Source organism: Physcomitrium patens, chromosome 6 (genome assembly GCF_059467195.1).
Source record: "Physcomitrium patens ecotype Gransden chromosome 6, ASM5946719v1, whole genome shotgun sequence".
In the NCBI taxonomy this organism is placed as follows: Eukaryota; Viridiplantae; Streptophyta; class Bryopsida; order Funariales; family Funariaceae; genus Physcomitrium; species Physcomitrium patens.
The window spans coordinates 11,744,874-11,767,948 of record NC_143415.1 but is presented as its reverse complement, the minus strand read 5'-3'; the positions used below and the strand labels follow the sequence as shown (position 1 = coordinate 11,767,948).

Sequence of the window (23,075 nt, the reverse complement as noted above, 5' to 3'; positions counted from 1 at the left end):
CTCTTGGCTATCAAGATGTTAGACATGGTGACTTCTGGTAAATCACTTTAAATTATCCATTCGCATCGAATATTGTCCGATAAATAATTATTAAAAATGTAATTTGTCGCTCTGTGTATCTTGTCAACAAAGGTGCTCTGGCAGAGGAATGTTGCAACTGGGGAAAATGATTGGAAGGGAAGTATTGAAGGAAAATAAAGAAAAAACGATGGTAAAGTGATACGGTAACCCTACATGGCAACGTGGATCAGTGCTGTAGGCATGTTTTGGAAATTGAGAAAGGATTTTTTCTAAAATGGAGACGGGAGAATTTGACACTCATCAAGCCTCCTTACGTTGACATCCTGCAAATTGTTTTTTTTGATGTGATGTGTCCTGTGTGTATATTGATGTTGGAGATACATATACTATATATGTAAATACATACCAATATCACACATGAAACGCTCATTTTTTTCTATGTTGCGCAGCATTAAATGTTTGACAAGTGGATGTACAGCTCAACTTACAAACCAGTTCACGGTGCACGGTGCACCATAATGCAAGAACTTTTTAAACAAGTATCAGCTCGGATACAACAAAACTTGAATCACGTCCTGCTGTGAGCAATCAAAACATGATATCTTATCATTCACAGAAAAAGATCGTACTACTTCTAACAACACTCTCATTTAGAATATCTTTGCGTTGATTTCACCAACTTAAAAAAGCAGAAATCGATGATAATGATAACCACTACCCAAATGATAAAGTGCGTCTTTCCAATAGTGGATGGACCATAAAGCCCATCACCGCTTTTCCTATTGTCTCACCAATGATGTATCATCTTCTTTTTGCTTTGCTGCGGGGTGAGCTGGAAACACAAGCTGCTTTTTGTCAAAACTATTGACATTTCCGAGTAAAAGTGGTTGGCAAAGCCCCACATTGGCTTCCGAGAATTCATTGTGAAATATTCCGACCGACAATCAAACGCCTTCCTATCTCGGAAAGTCGATGGGTGCTACGGGGAACATTCGAAGTCCTCGCAGCTATCACAGGGTGCGTGTCGGTAACGACGTTCATCATTCCTTCTTCCTGTCTCAGCAAAAATCCCCCCCATCACCCGCCGAGGAGCGGAATTTAGGGTGCGCATCGAAGCAGCAGTGTATTGAACAATGGATGCAAGTGGAATTTATCCAGATGGAACAGTTCGTGCTGTGCCAATGTTAACTTACTAAATCGCTCTTGTGGTTTGAATCAGGGACCATATCAAGTCGATGCCTTCGGGAAATTGGCTTGCAAGACAAGAGTGGCGGAAATTGATTTGCGACTGCGGCGTCGAGTAGATAGATTGAAAAAGGGTTTGTCTATGTATTTTCGAAAATGGGACGGAGTGGAAGGATCATGATTGTAGAACAATGGCCCCATGTGGCAGCGGAGAAGAATGGCCTCGGAGGTGGGAGGGAGGATAATGGCGAGGCGCTTGGGACAAGATTCCAGGAGGCAAAATTAAATTGCAAGAGGAAACGATCGCAGGAGTAGAAGGAGCACCCCAGTGTCGGCTCTTCACGAAGGAGGATAAAGCGGCATTTTGCGATTTATTAACGTAGGTGAGTTGTAAAATTATGGCGAGGATCAGTTATGGTGGTCGGGGCGCTGAGATTGGGCGGAGGTGATATGATAATGGGAAGTTTTGTAGGTGATCGCCTGGTCGAGAGGTTGAGGCTTGAGGCTCGGCATTTGGGGCATAGTTTTGTGCGTGTTATGATATCAAGTTTTAGATGTGTGGGTAGTTACGAAATTTTGGAAGGAACCTTTTACGTTGGGATTCGTGTTGTAAGAGCGAGGGAGTGATATGTGTTTTTCGCTAACTTGAAAGTTTTTTTTTCGGGGATTTACATGAAAATCGAGTTAAGCGACCTAGTGTTTGCCACTACCGTCGATGTAATACAATCCAGATTCTTTGGCTTTGGTAAAATCTGCTGAGTGTAATGCCATTTCTCATGGGTATCGATACTTGTTGAAGTAATTGAAATGGATTCTACAATTTCTCTGAGCTATAGCGCAATTTATTAAATGTAGTACTGTATGGTTAGGTGCAGGTGCCTTAACGATCAGCTGCAAATGGAAACTGCCATTACATATTCCAACAATGTGAGGGCAATGGACCTGAGTCCGTCAGCAGTCAGTATTGACTGCTTTGTTTAGAAGTCGTTTAGATCGTCAAAAAATAATTTTGATTGAGGGAGCTTGTCACACAATACATGATTTGAAAGATTGTCGTAATTGTCAATTCGCAGCTGAACAGGATGGAGCAAAAGGAATTTCTGCAACTCGTTTGATTTAACAGGTCTGGGAATGTTACAACACAAAATGGTTATCTACTTTTATGGCAACATGTACTGTTCACAACAGTTCCATGGCAGTACTTTGAATTTTGGGAAGTCAGCACGACCCTACATGTTTTGGATGAGGTCTGGCTGTCTTTCCGATGGAATTTCTTAATGACATGAATACATATCACGTCAAAGTTGCAACCAAAGTTTGTAGTTTTGCAAGGATGAAGTTTTGATTTGTAGAATTTCGTCATGAGGATGTATCTAGTCGTTCTGTGTGAAACATTGAACAGCTCTCTCAAGATTTAGATGTTGGCAGTATCTTTTGTATCACAAATTCTTCAAGTTGGCAGCAATTCTGCTAACCCTAGCCGGTACTGACTAGCTTACTTAGTATTTTTGCGTTGAAGCAGATGGTGGAAGTTTTTGTTCTCATTTTGAGGGCCGACAAAAATTCACCCACTGTAGCTGTGCAGCTATTGCTAACGCTGATTATTATGATACAAATTTTTACGCTTCGAACACGCCATATTTATGTATTAAGTCTGAATCTCACTCATGCAGGGGAATAGGGGAGGCGTCATATCGTTTTTTTCTTTTTTCTTCTCTTTAATTATTTTGTCCAACAGAACATGGTTGCTACCGACAGTCGAAGTCGTATCTTAGTGGATCTTATAGCTTGTTTTTATTTTCATGAAGTAAAGGCCGAATCTTATACTCGGACTCATCACGACATTGATCACATTATCAAGTGCAAGTCGTGCATCCATGCATTGGCATATCAAATTGAGTCACTAACCTCATTACGTTACAGGCGAAGTACTTGAACACTTGTGACCTGTGTCTCGAATCTCCTGAACATGTGCAGTCAACTTTTTTCAGCAGTTACAACACTAACCGTCTAATTTCCTTCCCTTTTGATCTAAACCATGAATAGCATCTCGCTTATCGTATCATGTTCCTTGGGAAACATAACACTGCACCAACCTCTTGTCACCATTACGCTTCCATTTAGCCCATCCATTTTGAACAAACTGTTGAGTCACAGTTAATCATGGTCACTTGGAAGATTTTAACAATGTGTTATCATCTCGCTATTTTTCTGCATATTCATGAAGTACCCCATCCACTCTGATAGGTTTGTGCGGCACCCCAGGTAGACAACAGCAACAGATGTCCTTGTATTCTCTACAAGTCTCCTTTTCTTCATATCCTACTTGCTTTGCAGTGCAGAATGATTTCATTCTCCTTTTACAGTGAAGCTGTGAAGGTCGTTCGCCATGAAGAGGGCGTGGTTTGCGTTGCTATTCGAACAATTAAGTTCACTGTATATAGTGGTTAGTTCAGAATAGCTCTGTAAATTTTGTGCTTTAAATTTTTGGGTAAGTTTCTAAAATTCCATTGAAGCTTATGACTTTTCTAGGGCAGCAATCCTTTGCCCTGTATGATCTCTTTTAGCAAATAATCATCCTTGTTATTCTTCGGTTCAGAGACCCAGATGCATCTGTAGAAGCACGACTGATAGAGACCATAGAATCGCATTTGTTTATTGATGAGCATCTTAACTATTCTTCATGTGTTGTTCAAATTCATTACTGACATTATCCTGATGTTGATTGTCTTACGTCACAAAGTTGTTTACATGACCAGTATACCAGATTCTGAAGAAACATTGGGAAGGCTGAAAGAATCTGTAGCTGAAATCGGGGACCTAATGTTGGGTCGATATTGCAGGATCAACATAACAGCACTTCGACATCGCTACATCTTCTATAGTGACTGCTGCATATCCTGCACCACAAAAATTTCCTCAACTGCATAGGAGCTTTAATTTCAAGGATGCACCGTCCAGTTCCTCCCGAGTGAAAACTTCAATATTCTGACTGCGCTTTAAATTGGCAGGGTGAAGCTAGCAGTTTCGATGGAGAGCGGAAGGAGGACCACTACCTGATAATTCAGCTCTACACAACTGGTTAGTCCTGTAGTTGGGCAGTGTCTCCTTGTTTCATTCTATATGGAACTGTTATCTCATGTCTCTTTTAGACTTGATTAGTTTGAGATAGTCTTGTTACGTCTTTGAGCTTTTTGCAGTATCCTTATTTATCAAGCTTAGCTTAGGGTGATTGTCGGCTGATGATGTTCAAAATGCTCTGCTTCGGTGCATGATTCTACCTAAATGATATATAATTCATCAATTCTTCAATCACTCATGTTCTATTGCATGACAGGACATCATTCCTGTCATATGTTCTCTGTAATGACGATAGCTTGCCAATGATATCCACGTGCTTGTTCCTTTCCTTTTAGCGAAACTTGAGTACGTTTGCTTCTATTCCGAGTTGTAGAAGTTAGAACCATATACATGAATTTAAGATTTTGGTGTGTTTTTAATCAGGGCAGCTTCGGACGAGACATTGTTACACGCTCTTTGAAGTCTTCCACGCTAGAAAAAGGAATGAGAAGTTTTTTTTGATACGTCGCACCCACGTTTTGTTTACTTGCTACCACCCTTGTATGTATTGAAATTGTAGCTTTGCAGTGTTTTGCAACATTGTCAATTATGGAGTGTACACTAATGTCTACCTCATATTAGTATGAATTTGCTTCAATCGGTATGTAAAACTGCTACTTATGTTATATTCCGTAATTCCTGAGGTCAAATTGGAATTGTATTCGTTTATCTAAGAATCTGGTCTTGTTTATTGGTGCTGGTTGATACATCTACAATGTGTCCAAAATCTTTTGGTTTGCTCTCTAGTGTAAAGAACTGGACGCTCCTCTGCTCCAGAGAATCACTTCGTTTGTTTTGATGCCTAACACTCGAACTTATCACTTCTTCAGTCTCATAATAGTCGTTGCTTTAGATAGTTGCATTGGTACTCTCATTATTTCCCTTGTCATGCAAGTTCTCTTCTAATCTATTGAAGAATCTGGTTGAAATTTTGAAGTTTCATTGTTCACACTCGACAAAATTCGGATAAGTGAGCCATAGGAATTTCGGATGGTCTGGAATTTGCAGCCTAGAGTGAATGAAAAATATGCAACTGGACCGCATCAACGCCTTCGATAGCCCCACCAAACCCAGGCTGAGGTAGTCACTTAAACAAGCCTGGTGACTAACATCTTGTGAACGGGCGTTGGACTCGCCTCTGCAGATGTAAAGGCTTTCATGCAAGTCTGTCTCTTCCAAAACCATGTGTTTAATCAACGCCATGCTGTCAGTCTTGTGTTATCCATTTTTTTTAGGTACTCACTGTAACGCATCAGTGACGTTAACGCATCAGTCTTATGTTACAACATATTGTCCATGTACCAAATGGTACTAGTTACACTAATGCCAATATTTAATGTAGACCTACTATTTCGATCTTAGTTTAAACCTACTTACGGCCTGTTTGTTCCTATGGCTCACTTATTGTGAAGAGAAAGCAACTGCATAGCCTTTCATTTGGTTTCTCTTGCTTGTGTAATTTGCGTCATGTTGATTACGTGTATTGGCTTCGCTATCAGAGGAAGCAGTTGTGGATGAGGAAGGTGAATGGGTAGAAGCTTCGGATGCGAAAAGAATGTTGCGATCGTAGTGACCGAATGGCATCACTGAAATTCACTTCCAGATTTGCTACAGCGGTTCTGCCAAGGGAGAGGCGTCGCAACAAACACAGCAGTCTGGCTGAAAGAAATTGAACTTCGAAATGCCAGTCAGTCCTCTTTATCTAACCTGACAGCTCTTCAAATCAACAAGTTGAAACCTCAGGTTTATTGGTTTTCTACAGAGTGCTATAAAATGAGCTAGAGAGGAATGGGTTTGAAACAGCACTAAATTTGGGGTTATAGGTTCGCAGGAATGCATTTGTCATTTCGTTTGACACCGATGGTGCCCGAATAAGAGCTAATGGAACATCATGTGACGTAACCTCACTGTCGGCATACCATGCTTGTGGTGTTGATCGGTAGAAGTTGATTGCCATAAAACCAGAAGTAGACGGTTCAGCACAGGCTAGGAATCCAGCTTGTGTTACCTTAGTTTCTGTGTACATGCTTACATCGGTGGTAAGTCCTGCAGCAGAAGTCAATCGACTGTTTCCTTGGCCGATTCATCACCATAAGAAGGAAGAAGACACTCCCCTTGCCTGTGATACTCCTCACAATTGTGGCAACAGGATGTTTTCTCAAGAGGAATCGCTTGATGCTGTCCATTGTTAAGCAGGTCGATCCTTAGATCCGATCATCATATTATTAGAACGATTACCATAAGAAGGGTTTTTTAGAACTAGAAGCCTGTGGAATTCTGCTCTTGCTGATTGAAGAAACTTAAGATGTAGACTCGCTCTCTCTCTCTCTCTGATGGAACAACTAACGTTGCATGCCTTCAACTGGGGTGCTTTGCTTCTTTCAGCTTTTCCTCCTTCAAGCAAACGGTTAGCAAGAGTCTCGATACAGCGATTATGTTCAAGAATGTCATGCAATACGGTGTCAAGGCAGTTAAGTTTTGCAAGAGCTTTGGAAATGATCGTAGAAAAGAAAGAGCCATGTAGTTGACTGTTACAATTGTCAAGGTCTTGAACAATAATACTATCACCGACAGGTTCGTCAAAGAGCTTTTTGTGGGTACGATGAAATGAACAATGAAGACTTATTGTTTGAAAGAACAGCGAGACCAATACCTGTTATACAGCACCAAATACTCTGTTGACTAGTTTATATATATATATATATATATATATATATATGTTTTAAGAATTTCATGTCACATTCTTCTGTAAATGTAAAAATCAGTGTTTTAGTCCAAACAGCATGTAGACTTCACCCATAAAAACAAGGAGAATTGGTGTTGTATGAAGAACCTGAACATAAAGATCAGATTTTTAGGGGATGAACGCAACAACTTTTCATTTTACAGTAATGGAAAAACTATAAATTAAAAAGTGAGTCAATAAGCTGAAAACAAATAAATTCATAAATGGGTTATCAAAATGCAAGCCAAGTGAAGTATCTGTTACAAGTAAATACTTGAATTATTGGTGTTCAAAATAGAACATGGAAGTGTTGGTAGTCAATTACAAAAAAGATCAATGTAATATTTGTGTAACAATAGTGAAAAGGATTGGAGTTATAATAAAGTAAAATTGTAATTTTATTTGTGAAATTCATTTTAAATTTTAGATTGAGCTTGCATTGTACAAAGCAAAAGGCAATTTTTTTTGTAATTGTTGTTCCTATAAGTAAAACCCTATTTTTGTGTTTTCATGGAAATTTTAAAAATCCATTCAAGTCATTTATTTCAAAGCACAAATAAAATCAATTAAGATTAAAATAAATTATGATAGATAAGTTTCGTATAAATATTACAACTATTCAATCAAAATTGATTTGAGATTGTTTTTAAAAGTACAACTATGGTATCACATTTCAAAAATTTGAAAATATTATATTTGCAAAATATCAATACATCTAAGATTTTTGCAAATGCCATCATAATTTTTGTTATTTACACAACAACTTATTCTTATTAAAATTTTAATTATTTTAATTAAAATTAATTTTACTTTTTAGATAATTTAAAAAGAAAATATTTTGATAGTATAAATATAATTTATTATTAGAATTAAAAATAAAAAATATGTTGAGTAGATGGTGGATTTTACATATATATATATTAAAATAATTGTGATGGTAAAATCAATAATAAAATTTGGTTATTTTAAAATATTTGTGATAACATTTTATTTTCTACATAAACAAAATTTAAAAAAAAAATATATATATATATATATATAGATATATCAAACCAAACCACTAGAATATTTGTTAGTTGCACAATATATATATATATATATATATATATATATATATAGTGTTAATGATTTGATTTTACATGTAATTCTGAAAGCAAAGCTAGGGTATCCAATGCTAATTTCTATATGTCAATTGTGGAGTATATCCTAATAACACCACTAGACATTTATTATGTTCATTGGAGAAAATTTGATTCATATATATATATATATATATATTTATATTTTTAACATAAAAAAATACATTTTACTTTCAATATTTACAAGTTTTTAGTGAATAAGTTAGCCATATGGGTGTTAAAACTAACACGTAAACTAAAACCTTGGGTATGCTTATTCAAAAAAGTTGCGGAACTAACACAAATAAGATTCACCAACTTGTTAAAATTATATTGAGAAATCAAATTGGTTGATGACTGTGTGTAGGGCAAGGCATGTTTTCAATGCCAAAACCTGAAGCAGAAGAAACAAACAAGGATTATTGGGGGCAGACGTGCATTGACGCCCACCCCATCCATCCACTCACCCAGCCATCCACACATCCATCCACTCACCCAGTCATCAACACATCCATCCACTCACCCAGTCATCCAAACATTCATCCACTCACCCAGCCATCCACACATCCATCCACTCACCCAGTCATCAACACATCCATCCACTCACCCAGTCATCAACACATCCATCCACTCACCCAGCCATCAACACATCCATCCACTCACCCAGCCATCCACGTATCCATCCATTAAACACGTTCATGCATTCCTCCAGGTATAGCGGTAAACCCTCAGAATTAGACGGCCAGTTTGAAAGGGTAGGCCCCTACAGGGTAGCGTGTCTGACGGGGCCAGTGTCGGGGGGGGGGGCTCCCTACCGCTCGATGCTGCTGGTAAGCAACAGCATTCATCCACTTATACACCCCCACAATAGATGAATATAGTGGATGATTTCTGTTCCTTCGTGTGGAATTGGTTGGTTCGTAATAGTGTAGGTGTTGTTCTACAGGAACGCTCTCTCGAGGAAAGGGGGCCCTTCTCGGGTGTGTGTGTGTGTGAGACTTTGTTGTTGAGGTTGCCAAGCGTTGAAGGAAGCATTTACGAACAGAGCGCCGGAGCACGTCGGAGGGGCGTTGATTGTGCGCGGTGAATGTTGTTGCTAGAGCTCCATAACGTGAGTTTATTGATTAGGCAGTACGTGGTGGTGGTGTGTGATGGCGTGGTGTTTGTGTGGGAAGATGGCGGAGATTGGTTTGGACTGATGGGAGGTTTGTTGATTTGACGTTCGGGGAGGGATTGTGATGAATTTGTGAGGCGATTTTGTGGTGGAGGGGCAGGGAGGGGGATGGAGGGGGGGATGATGAAGAAGAAGAAGAAGAAGAGGGAAGGAAGATGTTGATCGTCGTTGTGTTGTTGTTCGCGATTTTTCTGCAGGGTTGCGACGTTGTTGTCTCTTGATGTTGTTCGTTGGGAGGCGCGGAAGTGCGGAAGCTCCTGTGTGCTGTAGCATAGTCTGGCGCTGTGGACGTGATCATCGATAGCAATGAGGTCTGCATGTTAATCTATGCGTGTGCACTTGTGGTGTATGATTGATGGTGCTTGCTTGCGTGTTGGTTTTTCGGAGTGGATCAAAGCTGGCTCTTGCGTGGTGGAGTTGAGATAAGGCTATGCCCATTTTTAAGTTCTCCCGGGCAGTATCTGATAATATTCTGTGTGCGTTGCTCTGGAAATTGGTCAACACGAATAAGAACAGAAATGTCGGTGATTCTTAGAGGCAGGGATCTGAACGCTAGAGGAGAAAACAGATTTTTCGATGGCTCACGGTTTTTTGTAACCTTTCGTGCTAAGTGCGGTCATAGGCCGACGAACGGACGCCGTTAGTTTGGGTGTCATAATTGTGGTTGCGAGGATTTTTTTTTTTTTTTTTTTTTTTTTTTTTGTAACACTCCGTTTTGAGTTTAGGTGTCGGGTGTATCCCTTGTGGGCGCCGCAGAAAGTTTTTGTTTTGTTCATTAACCCCCTGCAGACTGATAGAAGTTGCGCCAGAGGGACGTAGCAAGCACTGCGTGCACATAATGCTCCCATGTTTATGTTTAGAGAAGTACTCACTTTTGGTTCTGCGGGAGGTCCGGTAAATGAAACGCTGAGTTAAGGTAGATTTCGGTCCAATAGAAGATGTAATTTTCAAATATTTCAAAGAGTTTAGAACCGAAGATCGTGCACGATACAGCTAGGCAACCGAATTTCCTACCTGTGTCTGTTCGCCATAACATTCGGTGAAGCACGCTTCCCTCGCGCACTCTCGTGTAGCAACGCTGAATTTTAATTATTTTAATTTAATTTTGTTTTGTTTTGTGTTCTACTCGCATCTCTCTCAAAGTGAGGTTTCCGTAGTTGACCTGGTTTTTGCAACCCTATAATGTCGGAGAAGGGATCGAGGGATCTTGTGTTCAGAAGCGGCTTTGGTGCTCATAGTGCCAAGCTCTATGCTTATCCAATTTTTACAAGGTTTACCCTAACTTGCAGACATATTTTCCCGGAACACGCCGGGCAGTTTTCGAAGAGGATCAGCGATAAGGTTTTAAAAATCGAGAACTCCGTTCCGAATGATAAGCGAGCCGGAGAATGCGTGAAGCTTGGGGATAGGAGAGTTCTGCTGAAAATGCCAGGCAATAGATTGAAGTCAGCCAGCTCCTCTCATCAAGCGCATCAAGTGAAGGATCTGAATGGCAGTGACAACAAAGTGCAGGAGACGGTTGAGAATGGTCGTGTGAAGGACGAAGAGGAAGGGTCGGAAGAAGGTCCGAAGCGACCCCAGCCAGATGGAGTGAACCTCCAGTGGGGCCAGAAGAAACGAACGCGCAACAATAAATTTGACACTAAAGCTAGTGTGGAGGAGTCATCAGGAGCTAAGAATTCGATTTCAAGGCCAGGTAGGCGTGTTGTTAGGGCTGAAAAAGTATCTCCTTCACAAGTCAAAGCCCCAGCTGTCGCCCCTTGCTCGCAGTTGCCACTCAAATCGATCAACGGAAGCAGCAGGAGGTGCAGTTGTTTTTCGTAGTCTTTTATCTTTATTGTTGCTTATTTTTCTGTTATACTCTAGTTGATTTGGGGAGAAGTGAGGAGTCTAGCATTCTCACCTTGGCTTATTATATCCTTACCAGAGATATCAGAGATGCAGAAGGAAATGGAGCGACAACCACTGCCAAGAATTTAGATGCAAACGGTGTCCTCGAGAGTGAAGCTAACGCAGCTAGAAATGCCGATTTGAGCTCGCAACCTCCACTTGCTAATCCTGATAAGACATCTAGCGTCCACGCTCATACTGCAGCTCTCCCAACTGTCAGTACAAGACCTGATGCGAACAGTCACCTGGAAAAAATCGCACCCTCTGGGAAAGTTGACATGGAGCTCTTCCAGTGGCCGAAATTTATTATATCTTTGACTCGGAAAGAAAAGGAGGACGATTTTTTTGCGATCAAGGGATGCAAGCTCCCAATTAGACCCAAAAAGAGGTTGAAGCATGTGGAGAGGACTCTTCAGGTAAAGAGGTTGAAGGATGATTCTGCTTTTCATTTTTTTGTATTTCCTTACGTTGCAATCTGCCTGGGAGAATGTCCTCAGAAAATCTGCAACCGTCGTTTTGACACAGTTATTTTCGATGCGTTTTTGTGTGTTGAAAAGGTTATGAGTCCTGGGAGCTGGCTATGTGACTTAACGAGGGAGCGGTATGAAGTACGAGAAAAGAAATGCATCAAGAAGGTGATGTTGGAATCTTTGCATCTGATTTTGGTGTTAGTTTTTGTTTTTGTTTTTGTTTTGTTTTATTTTTCATTTTCTGATTTTTTGCCTTAGGATCAAACGTCTTGAGCATGGCTGGTACTAGGTTGTGAATATTCTCTGATTTTCTAAGTATGTTGCATACTTGCAGAGGCCGAGGGGTCTGAAAGCCATGGGCAGCGTAGACAGCGACTCTGATTAGGGATTTTTTGGACTGTACAGTAGATCTGGATCCACTGGAATGCACATTAAAGGAACCGTATTTCCAGATCTAACTGCAAACTTGCATTCTTTTTTTCTCTTCTCCCAAGTTTGTAACATTCTTAAAGATCAGGCACCCACGTACTCTTCGGCTAAACGTCTGCACGGAGTTGTATTGTCATTATTAAAACTTGAATTCCTTCTGATGTAGTCGACCTTATAGCCATTGTCACATGATGCCATGTACGAAAGTATCAATGAAAAGGTGTTCTCAAAGGTGGATGATATATCAGCCCTTGGAGTATCGGCTTGCTACAGTTTGGAGCCCAACTATGTCTTCGTAGACATTGTAGATTTTGAAAACGACACGATGTGAAAAGATCTTTTGGCAGGTGGCGTGGTCATGGTTAAAGTCTTCTGGCAACATTCACGTTAGACCACAGATCAGTTGTCTTGGTACGCATGTGAAGAGGTTTGGATGTATATTTGAACCCGAATTGCGACCTTTTCTGCGTTTTTGTCCTGTGGAGTGCAACATAGATTGGTTTTTTGCTTCATTTTGGACCTGAAACGGTGTAGCAATTCAACTATCTGCTTCACACTCATTTTTACGATGGATTGCCTTTTTCTTCATTGGCCGTTTTAGTTTCTATAAAAGGATGAAATTAGTTGAGGTCTACAGAACTTGAAACATAAATACTTAAATGTGCTCCTAGAGACTGAGTTTTCTCCTAATCACATTTCATTTAACAAATGATTTGAAGGTGTAAGGCAACAAATATAGCAAAGAAATGACTAATAGCACAGACTTCCACAACTTGGATTAGTAGGAAGCTTTTTACTATTTTTTTGTCGATTTTCTTCCTTAATAAATTCCTTCATTAAGATTGATAGGACATTTTTTGCTTCTTTTGTTTTTCAACCTCTTTTATTATTTTTCATTCTTTCTAAAAACTTACTTATATACAACTACCTTCTTTTATGAATTTTATTTGTTTCTAATCTTCAAACTTTTGCAACTTTTTAATTCTTGTGGCATTAATGTTCTGTAAATCTCAAAACTCTTGTTGCTCTTCAACCCCCACTTCAAATTTGTCGTTCCTTGATTTTATGCTTCATTAAATTGATTTTTGATTCGACTTTAAATTTTTTGTTGTTTTCCAATCTATTGCTTTAGTAAACCAATTCAATTTTCTAGCCCCTACTACTTTCCATAAGCATTAAATGTGCTTTACTATATGTGCAAATTGATTATTGTTAATCACATGTTATTTATTATTTTGTGATCATGGTTTGATTGAAAAATGATATGTTTGCAAAACGTGGATAAAACTAAAATATTTAATGTATTTAAATTATTTTTCATGTTTAGCTAGTTATGGATACTTGGTTTCTATTCAAAAAATAATACAAGGTGAAAATGCAATTGTTGTTGTGAAAATTATCACAACTTATATTTTATTTGCAATAATGATATTTAGGAGGGAAATAAATGGAAATAAGTTTTCTTGTTCTATAAATCATTAAAATATCATTTAATAAAAAGCCAAGTGTGTAATGTCTTCACCTTAATATTATTTGTAATTAAAATGTCACAATATCTTATTCTTTTAATTATATACATGTACACATGTACATTTTTATATAGATATTCTTCAATGGATATTTTTTTATTGTGTAAAGTTTAGTATTTTTTTTTTGAAAGAACCTAAATATTATACTAATATATACCAAACATGAATTAGAAAATAATTAGACAACAATCTTGCCAAAGTTACTACTCCACAAATCAATATTGTATCTTTGCATTGCAAAGATCATTTATTATTGTCTTCTCTATTCTAAAGAAAATGGTGAGATTGCAAATGAGTCTATGGGATGTTATTCAATACAAAATAAGAAAACTTTGTGAATAATATTAAAGCTAAAAAAAAATCAAAATTATATTTAAAATTGTGCAAGTAGAAATATTGTTAAAGAATAAGATAAATAAATGGTAAACAATTGAATTAGGTAAAAAAACATAAAGGAGAAAAGATTATTTTTAATTTAATTTTTAAATACCCAATAAAATTACTTCGATACAAGGGAATTGAAACTATCAAAGCAATACTTCATAGAAATGGTCGTAATCCGACGTGGCCACTCTAAGGCCGTTTTGGTGATGCAACTATTCGTAGTTGGATGGATGTAGACATCCATTGGGAAACGGCGACGGCGACGGCGACGGCAACGATGAAACGACGGCGATAGACAATCTGACTCTGACTGCGCCGTCGGCTTTTGTCGCACTTACGCAGTCATCGTGTTCCTTTCCTACCAAAGGGCTGGCTCTGTGTGTGCGACTCACAGCGGCTTCAGCGTGTTCCCAGACACTCCTCCTCCGCTTTGTCGTTTGTCGTTCATTTTTTAGGGTTTAAGCGAATGTCATCCCGTTCATGCGGTAGAGAGGGCCGGGAATTATCTCAATTTTTTTCCATTGTCGCGTTCACTTAGTATTCAGGAGTAATCGGCGACAACGTATTTGAACGGGGGTGGAGTAACAGAGAGAGGCGAAGATGGGGAGAGATAAGTACCGGGATCGTGAGAAGGATTATGGAGACAAGGAGCATTGGGAGCGAGAGAGAGACAAGGAGCGTAAGCACCGGGAGCGGGAGAAGCGAGGAGATAGGGATTTGGAGAAGGAGCGAGACGAGAGGAAGCGAAGTAGGCGTGATGATGATGGAGTGGAGGTCAAGGACAAGGAAAAGGAGCGCGACCGAAAGGGGGGAGAGAGAGATAGGGAGGGTAAAAAGGAGAGGGATAGAGAGCGCGAGCGTGAGAGGGAGGCTGAGGAGGAGCGGGATCGGAAACGAAGGAAGAAGGATGAGGATGAGAGCAGGGAGAGGGAAGAAATCAGGGAGAAAGAGGAGCGTGAGCGTGAGCGTGAGAAGGAGAGGTTGCGGGAGAGAGAGAAGGAACGAGATAGAGAAGAAGAGAGGGAGAAATCGAGAGAAAGAGAGCGTGAACGAGAAAAATCGAGAGACAGAGATAAGGATAAAGAAAAGGAGAAGGATAGGGAAAAGGGAAGGGACAAACACAGAGAGAGAACCAGAGACAAGGATAGGGATCGAGAACGTGACCTAAGAAGTGGTGAAGGAGATAGGGATCGGGATAGAAAGAGGAGAAGGAAGGAAGAGGACGCAGCACGAGATGATTTGAAAGTGAAAAAAGATCCTGAAAACGATGAGGACCCTGAAGAGGAGCAGAAGAGACTCGATGAAGAGATTGATAAGAGACGGCGAAGAGTGCAGGAGTGGCAAGAATTGCGTCGGCGGAAAGATGAAGAGGACCGACAGAAGCGAGAATCGGTGCAGGCCGATGCGGACGTTGTATCTTCGCCTAAGAACGCGAAGAAGACTTGGACTTTGGAAGGTGAAGATTCTGATGATGAGGAGGATGCAGTTTTGCCGAAGTCTGGGGGCACAACAGCTTCTAGAGTAGCTGCCTTCGACAATGGAGACTTAGTTATGGCTGATTTCGGTGGTAATGGAAGTGGGGACCCTGCAGCCAAATTCGTTAAGTTGAAACCGAAGCGGGAAGATAGCGAGGAGGAGATTGCAGCACCAATCCAAACTGTCAAGGTTAAGCAGGAAGTGGAGGAGGAGGAAGAGATCGATCCACTTGATGCATTCATGAACTCGATCACCATCCCAGAGGTGAGATAAAACTTTATAGCCGTTTCACAGATGTTAACCAGTTTTCTGTTGAAGTTATGATGTCCATTCGTTTTGTGTATCTTTACATTTACGAATTTCGACTTGTGAAGTTTTTATTGTCACATTGACGGATACAAATCTGTGCACTAAACTGGAATTAAAAGCATAGGGATGTGAGTTCAATTTTCCAGGGGCGAATTGCCATGGCTTTGTGACTGACGATTCTAGTTTGTTGGAATTTGCAGGTGAGTAGTACCGATGCTGTGGAATTGGATGCTCCGGAATCCAAACCAATAGTTGCGAAGTCGGGTTCTGGAAAAGGTCAGGATAATGTTAAACCTGTTAAGCGAAATAATAGGAACACTCTCGGCCGAATCATGCCCGGTGACGATTCTGCCTCCGAGGATGAAGATGATGGAGAAGGTAATATGATAGGCATATCATTCTAGTTCTATTTTTTGTTTGTTGTGTTTTGTTACCATGTCTCTGTGTTTGGAATTCTCTATAATTCCGTTTTTTCTTTTTTCTTCTTCTTTTAACCTTTTCCCGTGTACATCTCGGTGTTTGCTTCCAGGAAAGGAAGGTGATGAAGATGACGACGAGTTTTTGAAGAGGGTTAAAAAGACCAAAGCAGAGAAATTGGCTATTGTGGACCATTCAAAGATCCAGTATCCTTCCTTCCGTAAAAATTTCTACATCGAGGTCAAGGAAATATCCCGTATGACTAAAGCGGAAGCTGAAGCATATAGGAAAGAGTTGGAATTAAAGATTAGAGGAAAGGATGTACCTCGTCCACTGAAGACGTGGAACCAGACAGGTTTGAACAGCAAGGTCTTGGATGTAATTAAGAAATCAGGTTTCGAAAAGCCAATGCCCATTCAAACGCAGGCACTTCCAATTATTATGAGTGGAAGAGATTGCATTGGGATTGCAAAGACCGGTTCTGGTAAAACGTTGGCTTTCGTGTTGCCCATGCTCCGGCACATTATGGATCAGCCACCCCTTCAACAAGGGGATGGGCCGATAGGATTGATCATGGCTCCAACAAGAGAGCTTGTGCAACAAATATACAACGACATTAGGAAGTTCTCAAAGGTCGTGGGGTTGACATGCGTGCCAGTATATGGCGGTTCAGGTGTAGCGCAACAGATTAGCGACCTTAAAAGAGGAACAGAGATTGTGGTGTGCACACCTGGTCGAATGATTGATATTCTTTGCACGAGTTCTGGGAAAATCACAAATTTGCGACGTGTGACTTATCTTGTGATGGATGAAGCAGATCGGATGTTCGACATGGGTTTTGAACCTCAGATAACTCGCATTGTCCAAAATACTAGACCAGATAGGCAAACAGTGCTCTTTTCAGCTACTTTTCCTAGGTGAGTTGTGTTTCCTAGATTACTTGGTTTATGTTTTCTTGTATTGGTGAATCGGAGTCTAGTTTGCTTGTTAAGGTTGTTTCAATGATTGAATTTAATACTGATACATTGCTTTGCATTCTGAATATTTTCAGGCAGGTCGAAGTTCTTGCTCGCAAGGTTTTAACGAAACCTGTGGAAATTCAAATCGGTGGACGAAGCGTTGTTAACAGTGACATCACGCAGACTGTGGAAGTTCGCCCAGAGAGTGAAAGATTTTTACGATTGCTTGAGCTTCTTGGAGAGTGGTACGAGAAAGGAAAAATCCTTGTTTTTGTACATTCTCAAGAGAAGTGTGACAGCTTGTTCAAGGATTTGTTAAAGGCTGGTTACCCATGCCTGTCATTACATGGTGCTAAGGACCAAACGGACAGGGAGTCCACTATCACAGACTTTAAGACAAGTGTTTGTAACTTAATGATAGCGACAAGTATTGCTGCGAGGGGTTTGGACGTGAAGGAGCTTGAGCTGGTGGTAAATTATGATGTCCCTAATCACTACGAGGATTACGTGCATCGTGTGGGTCGCACAGGTCGTGCTGGACGGAAAGGGTTCGCTGTGACTTTCATATCTACTGAAGAGGAGAGGTATGCCCCAGACCTTGTAAAGGCATTAGAGCTTTCAGAGCAGCCTATTCCTGAGGATTTAAAGAAACTAGCAGATGATTTTATGGTGAAAGTTAAGCAGGGTAGCGAGCAAGCTCATGGCAGTGGATACGGAGGCAGTGGGTTTAAGTTTAATGAAGAGGAAGATGAGGCTTTAAAGGCAGCCAAAAAGGCTCAAGCCAGAGAATATGGTTTTGAAGAAGAGGAGGACAAGTCAGATTCAGAATCTGATGATGAAGGCATTCGTAAAGCAGGTGGAGAAATGTCATCGGTGGCCAACATGCACGCAGCAGCCCTAGCCGCAGCTGCGAAAGCTGGTCTACCCGCACCAATGAATCCGGCATTAGCTGCCAACCCACAGTTACAAGCAGCTTTAGCAAATATGGCTCAAGCTGCCGTAGCCAATCAAGCAGCTGCTGCAGCAGCGGCAGCGGGAGCAGCTGGTCTGCCTGCAATGCCCTTCCCTAGTGTGGGAGTGCCAGGACTTGGAGTGATGAATATGCCTGGCATGCCAGTGATGCCAAATATGGCACAAATTATGGCTTCAATGAGCATGCCCAACATGGGCCAAGTCTCGAATCTGCAGCAAATTGCCAATCAGATGGCGCTGGCCAATATGGCAGGTGCCATGGGTCATCTTGGTTCTCCAATGTTGGGGATGGCTGCTGGCGCATCTGCTACAGCAGGATTGACCGACGGGAATCCAGCTGCACGAGCAGCTGCCATGGCCGCTGCGTACAACCTTCAAAATAATCTGGCAAAGATACAAGCAGACGTGGCTCCCGAGAGTTATGAGATCGAGCTCGAGATCAATGACTTTCCTCAGCATGCTCGCTGGAAAGTTACGCATAAGGATGCTTTGGGACAGATCAGTGAATGGACTGGAGCAGCAATTACCACTCGAGGTCAGTATTTTCCTCCTGGAAAGGTCCCGGCGCCTGGAGAACGCAAGCTATTCTTGTTTATTGAGGGCCCTACTGAGGCCTCTGTTAAGAAAGCCAAGGCGGAAGTGAAACGCATTCTTGAGGAATCAACCTCAGCGGCTATTCAACTCCCAGGGCCAGCTCAACCTGGAAAGTACTCAGTATTGTGAGTTGCTAAAATCAGGCTTGGAGCTAGAAGCTAAGCGCTATTTGGAGAACCAAGAGCCGAAACTCGAAGCTTTTCAGGTTGTTTGGATAACAAGTCACTATGTCGGTTCTTACCAGCAAGTCTCTATCCAGTACAAGGCTAGTTGTCGATCTGGTTAGCGTCTTTAGTTTTCGATTGGTTGATGTCTATGATCGCCTTAGTATCGTAGGTTGAATCTTTTTGGTTTTCAGTAAATTGTTCTTCTCTAGCTCTTCTGTGAAGTAGTTTTTATTGCGTCTTAATCATAGATTCGTGGGGCACTGGACTGTTCTTCAGGAGTTTGACTTGGACCAATTACTGTGGGTTTGCAGCTCGTGCTTGGGACAATGTGCTGTACGAACCGTTGTCTGGGTACTTCAAACATCTCAGGATGTGGCTGTCTGTCAAGACTATGTCATCATGTTTTGACATTTCTTATATTGTACCATGTCCTTTTTGACAGGCAGGATTGGAAATGTATTCTTGACATAGTTTGGAATTATCACGTCATCGACTTTGTAGTTTAGTTGAGACTTTTACTGTATGGACAACTGATAAGTAATGTGGACGTTTTTTCTTGTACTTGAACAAGCTAATAAACATGTGAAAATGAGGGAAGTCTATTTGCAGCTCTTTCAAACTGGTGCAGCGTAGCAAGGCTAAGTATTCTGAGTACGAGATTTTCTGGTGTGTTGAGTGTTTTTATCAATAACGCCATCATTGTTGGAGGGATTCGCCTTGGTAAGCTGAGAATTTGTTTCCAAGGGTCTTTAATTTATTAGGAAAGACTGTAACGGTTGCTGCTTTTGTTGACTATAAGTTAAGGTTATATCCTTGAACTCTTTGCGCAGGGAGTAAATTATCTATATATATATATATATATATATATATATTTTGAATGAATATGCAGGCGATTGTTAAGTGCTCAACGTTCCATATTGAGTATACCGGTAGAGGATGGAGATATTTCCTCGGACGTCATTCAAGAGAGATGATTTCGCAACTTGACAGTGCATCAGTGCCGGGTTGTACCGGTTCTTTTTATCCGTCAGTCGACCTGTAAGAAAGAGTGAGCGAGTTTCTGATTATTAATTTCTTTTGGATAGGTCTTGTCAAATCCTGCCTTCCCGTACGATGTTACCAGATTATCAGTTATTAAGCGAGCATTGTGCTGTTGAAAACAGTGTTTAAACCCACGTTAATTTCCACGTGGAAAATTTCAAAGGATTATATTGACTTCTGGGTGTTGGCATTTACTGCAATGTACTGTAATACATGTGTACAATTTTTCCTAACTTGTTTGTGGTTCTAATTATCGAAATGTTACGTGTGCTGGAAATGGAAACGTTTTGAATTAGTACTTTAATTACTTATTATTTATTCATTTATTATTATTATTATTATTGAACACCATTCTTGTACAAGATTTAACGCTGTGCTTGTCCTAATTAGGTCGACTCAGCGTACTGTTTTTCAGTGGATTTGGAGAACATTGAGAAGCCATTGTCCAACATTGAGATTCAGCTATTTTTGGAAGAACGGTGATACGCCGTGTTCCCACATGTAGGCCTATGATGCATTGAAGGTAACGATCAGAATGAATGGTCGAGGTCGCAATTGTACAGTGGGGTACAGAAATAATTCGAATTTTTTTTCAAAGTGAATCAGTGTTAGAAATCACTGAACTTCAAAAAGCTCCAGCAGTGTCAAAAACGAACGCATTTTTGAGCAGTAAAATGCATTGCGAAGATAGTAGAATCTAGTTTCATGGTGTAACAAGTTTGCATTATAAAGTTGTGAAAATATACATCAAGAGAGCTTTTTGTTACATACTATCTACCATCTCGTACTACCACCCCCAGCTGCAATCACCGCTTGCTTGCATCCTATAATGCATAGTGGAAATCAATGTACGAAGCCACTTTATAGATATGGTATCTCATACGGATTGAATTTTTTCAATCATTTCTAGCTTACTATTAGGTCTACTATGATGTTTGAGCAAATCTTTTACAACCATCCAAACGTTCTCTATTGGATTCAAGTCTGGTGAATTGGCAGGCCAAAACAACTTTTCTATACCATGAGCACGTCTCCATTGTAGTGGCAATGAGCTACGGTGGACTGGAGCGCCATCCTCCATCAATATCAATTCCTCAGGGTCATCATGTAAGAAATAAAAGCCACTTAATACTCCTTCATAAACAATAGTGACAAAATCCCTTGCTGATCTCTTATCTAAAGGAATGATGATCAATGGAGACTTATCAAAGCCAGTAAAGGCACCCCAAACCATCACTGAACTACGTCCAGACTTAAAACTTGGTGCTATACAATCCCAATTATATTTTTCGTACGCCTTCCGCCACACTCTAATTTGCCGTGGATTTTTGCCAGTTTCGAATGACGACTCATCCGTCCAAATAATATTACACCAATCTTCAAACGTCCAACTCTCATAAGCACGTGCAAATGCAAGCCTATCTGCTTTATGTTTGACATTCAAATATGGCTTTTTAGGTGCTATACAATTTCTAAAACCAAGCTCACGGAGGTAGAATCGAACAGTAGTCCGGGAAACACTCACCAAGTTTGCAAGTTCTACTAGAGTATGCCTTCTATTTGAACTGACAGCATGACATAACACCCGAAAATCCCGCTCAGACAACTTCCTGGGTCTGCCACATTGTGATTTCAACGACTCCACACTTCCATGGACCTTCCAATGACTCAAGATAGTTGAAATGGTGGAATAGGGAGCACTGAAGACTTCTGCAATGTCCTTACACTTCATCCCAGCCTTCCTCATCCCCACAATCTGATTCTTCTGCATAGGGGACAATGTTCTGTACTTCATGGTGCTTGCTGTAAGCCTTCAAATAGCACAAACCAACTTCTAGTTTGAAGGAGAGGAGTCACTGAAGCTAACGATGTCCAAAACCAAAAAAGAACACTTCTAAAATCTATATGTGCTTCACAATCTCAATCTGTGGCAGTGCAATGTGCTTCACATCTTCAGATGGATTATATAAGTCACCCCATCCAAGCATTCTATGCTATCACTCCATTTTGCTGGCTGCATGCATGCCTAATTGCAACTGTGATTTTTTAGCTCACCTAACCACTTCCACATTAATCATCACATTTGCAATCTGCTTTTGAAGACACATGGCTAATTACATGCAATTAGACACTTCTTGCACTCCAAAAATAGATGGCCAAGTGTCGGGGAAAAATTCCTTCCAACATGATCACAACATTCAATTGAACAACAAGATTTTTTTAGCAAAAGTGGTGCTCTAGAAAAAAATTCGAATTATTTCTGTACCCCACTGTACATCAAAGTTGTACCATTGAATCACGAAGATTTTAATGTACGCCAAAGATTTTATTTATGATTGAAGGGTGGTTGTTCGCAGATGTATATTATTTGATAGTGTTTTTTAATGCTCAATTCTGCATAAACAGTGTCTTTGTACGTTGTCTGAATTGCAATTTATTTGGTAGTATTTTCCATATTTGAATAGACTAAAAACAACAGCTTAGATATAGGCATAGGAAATCAAAGATTTATTTCTTTTTGGGCAGTTTCAGATTTACACATTTACTTATTTAATATTTTATGACAAACCTGTAAATGACATTTTTATTTTTATTAAGTTTTAATCTTTGATTAATTTAAAGCCATGTTTATTATCAGATCGAATGAAGAAAGCCTCAAAAACAAGTCAAAATAAGTGGTAAGCATTTTAAATATATATTTTGGGTAGTTTATTAGTAATAATTTTATTTTCTTAAAAATTAAAAATTATTACATACTATATTGGTGGAATTTAATTAAAGAATATAATAGATTAACAGTTTGTATGAGTATATTGCTCATAAAAAGAATAGTAAAATGTTTGAAATAAAATGCAATCTATTTCAATGTCTCTTTGCATACAATTTTGTACAAAATGTATTGATTATTACCTAGAAATTATTAATTTTAATTATTTTATATTTAGCAATTCTTGTAACAAAACCCTTAGCTTGGTATATTCTAAAATACTTATTTGTGTATATCTTTATTTTGTGAGACATTTTGAATATTAATCAAGATATATATTTTATTTAATTCGTATATGGTATTTTAAAAATAAACTTGATTTATTGAC

At 39.9% G+C, this 23,075-nt stretch overlaps 2 protein-coding genes and 2 long non-coding RNA genes across 12 annotated transcripts; all 4 read left to right on the top strand.

Moving 5' to 3' along the window:
* Nucleotides 1–424: 424 nt before the first annotated feature.
* On the top strand, nt 425–6,941 carry LOC149989154 (uncharacterized). 7 transcript variants are annotated; one of them, XR_016503336.1, is made up of 9 exons: nt 425–1,124; nt 1,241–1,589; nt 2,076–2,689; nt 3,573–3,652; nt 3,966–4,090; nt 4,218–4,287; nt 4,716–5,406; nt 5,826–6,013; nt 6,158–6,941. It is a non-coding gene; the product is annotated as an uncharacterized LOC149989154 (long non-coding RNA). The 7 variants fall into 7 exon arrangements; XR_016503335.1 differs by having other exon boundaries at nt 3,966–4,287; XR_016503334.1 differs by having other exon boundaries at nt 425–1,038; nt 2,280–3,652; nt 3,966–4,287.
* Nucleotides 6,942–9,138: 2,197 nt separating this feature from the next.
* On the top strand, nt 9,139–12,404 carry LOC112283115 (uncharacterized). Of its 2 annotated transcripts, XM_024521451.2 has the most exons (6): nt 9,139–9,280; nt 9,541–9,654; nt 10,633–11,148; nt 11,271–11,649; nt 11,791–11,868; nt 12,038–12,404. In XM_024521451.2, exons 2-6 carry the CDS (start codon nt 9,650–9,652, stop codon nt 12,086–12,088), a joined length of 1,029 nt encoding a protein of 342 aa, XP_024377219.1. In that variant the 5' UTR covers nt 9,139–9,280; nt 9,541–9,649; the 3' UTR covers nt 12,089–12,404. The 2 variants fall into 2 exon arrangements, with proteins under 2 accessions (XP_024377219.1, XP_090107395.1); XM_090251269.1 differs by lacking the exon at nt 9,541–9,654 and having other exon boundaries at nt 9,142–9,280.
* A 2,095-nt stretch (nt 12,405–14,499) lies between these two features.
* Nucleotides 14,500–19,558, top strand: LOC112283510 (DEAD-box ATP-dependent RNA helicase 45). Of its 2 annotated transcripts, XR_012217701.2 has the most exons (5): nt 14,500–15,785; nt 16,031–16,208; nt 16,360–17,164; nt 17,299–18,977; nt 19,251–19,558. XR_012217701.2 is itself a non-coding variant. In XM_073534759.2 (4 exons), the coding sequence occupies exons 1-4, from the start codon at nt 14,646–14,648 to the stop codon at nt 18,899–18,901; spliced, it is 3,726 nt and encodes a 1,241-aa protein (XP_073390860.1). In that variant the 5' UTR covers nt 14,500–14,645; the 3' UTR covers nt 18,902–19,558. The 2 variants fall into 2 exon arrangements, 1 of the variants encoding a protein (XP_073390860.1); XM_073534759.2 differs by having other exon boundaries at nt 17,299–19,558.
* Nucleotides 19,559–19,851: 293 nt separating this feature from the next.
* LOC149989153 (uncharacterized) lies at nt 19,852–20,612 on the top strand. The gene is made up of 2 exons (XR_016503330.1): nt 19,852–19,977; nt 20,371–20,612. It is a non-coding gene; the product is annotated as an uncharacterized LOC149989153 (long non-coding RNA).
* Nucleotides 20,613–23,075: the final 2,463 nt, after the last annotated feature.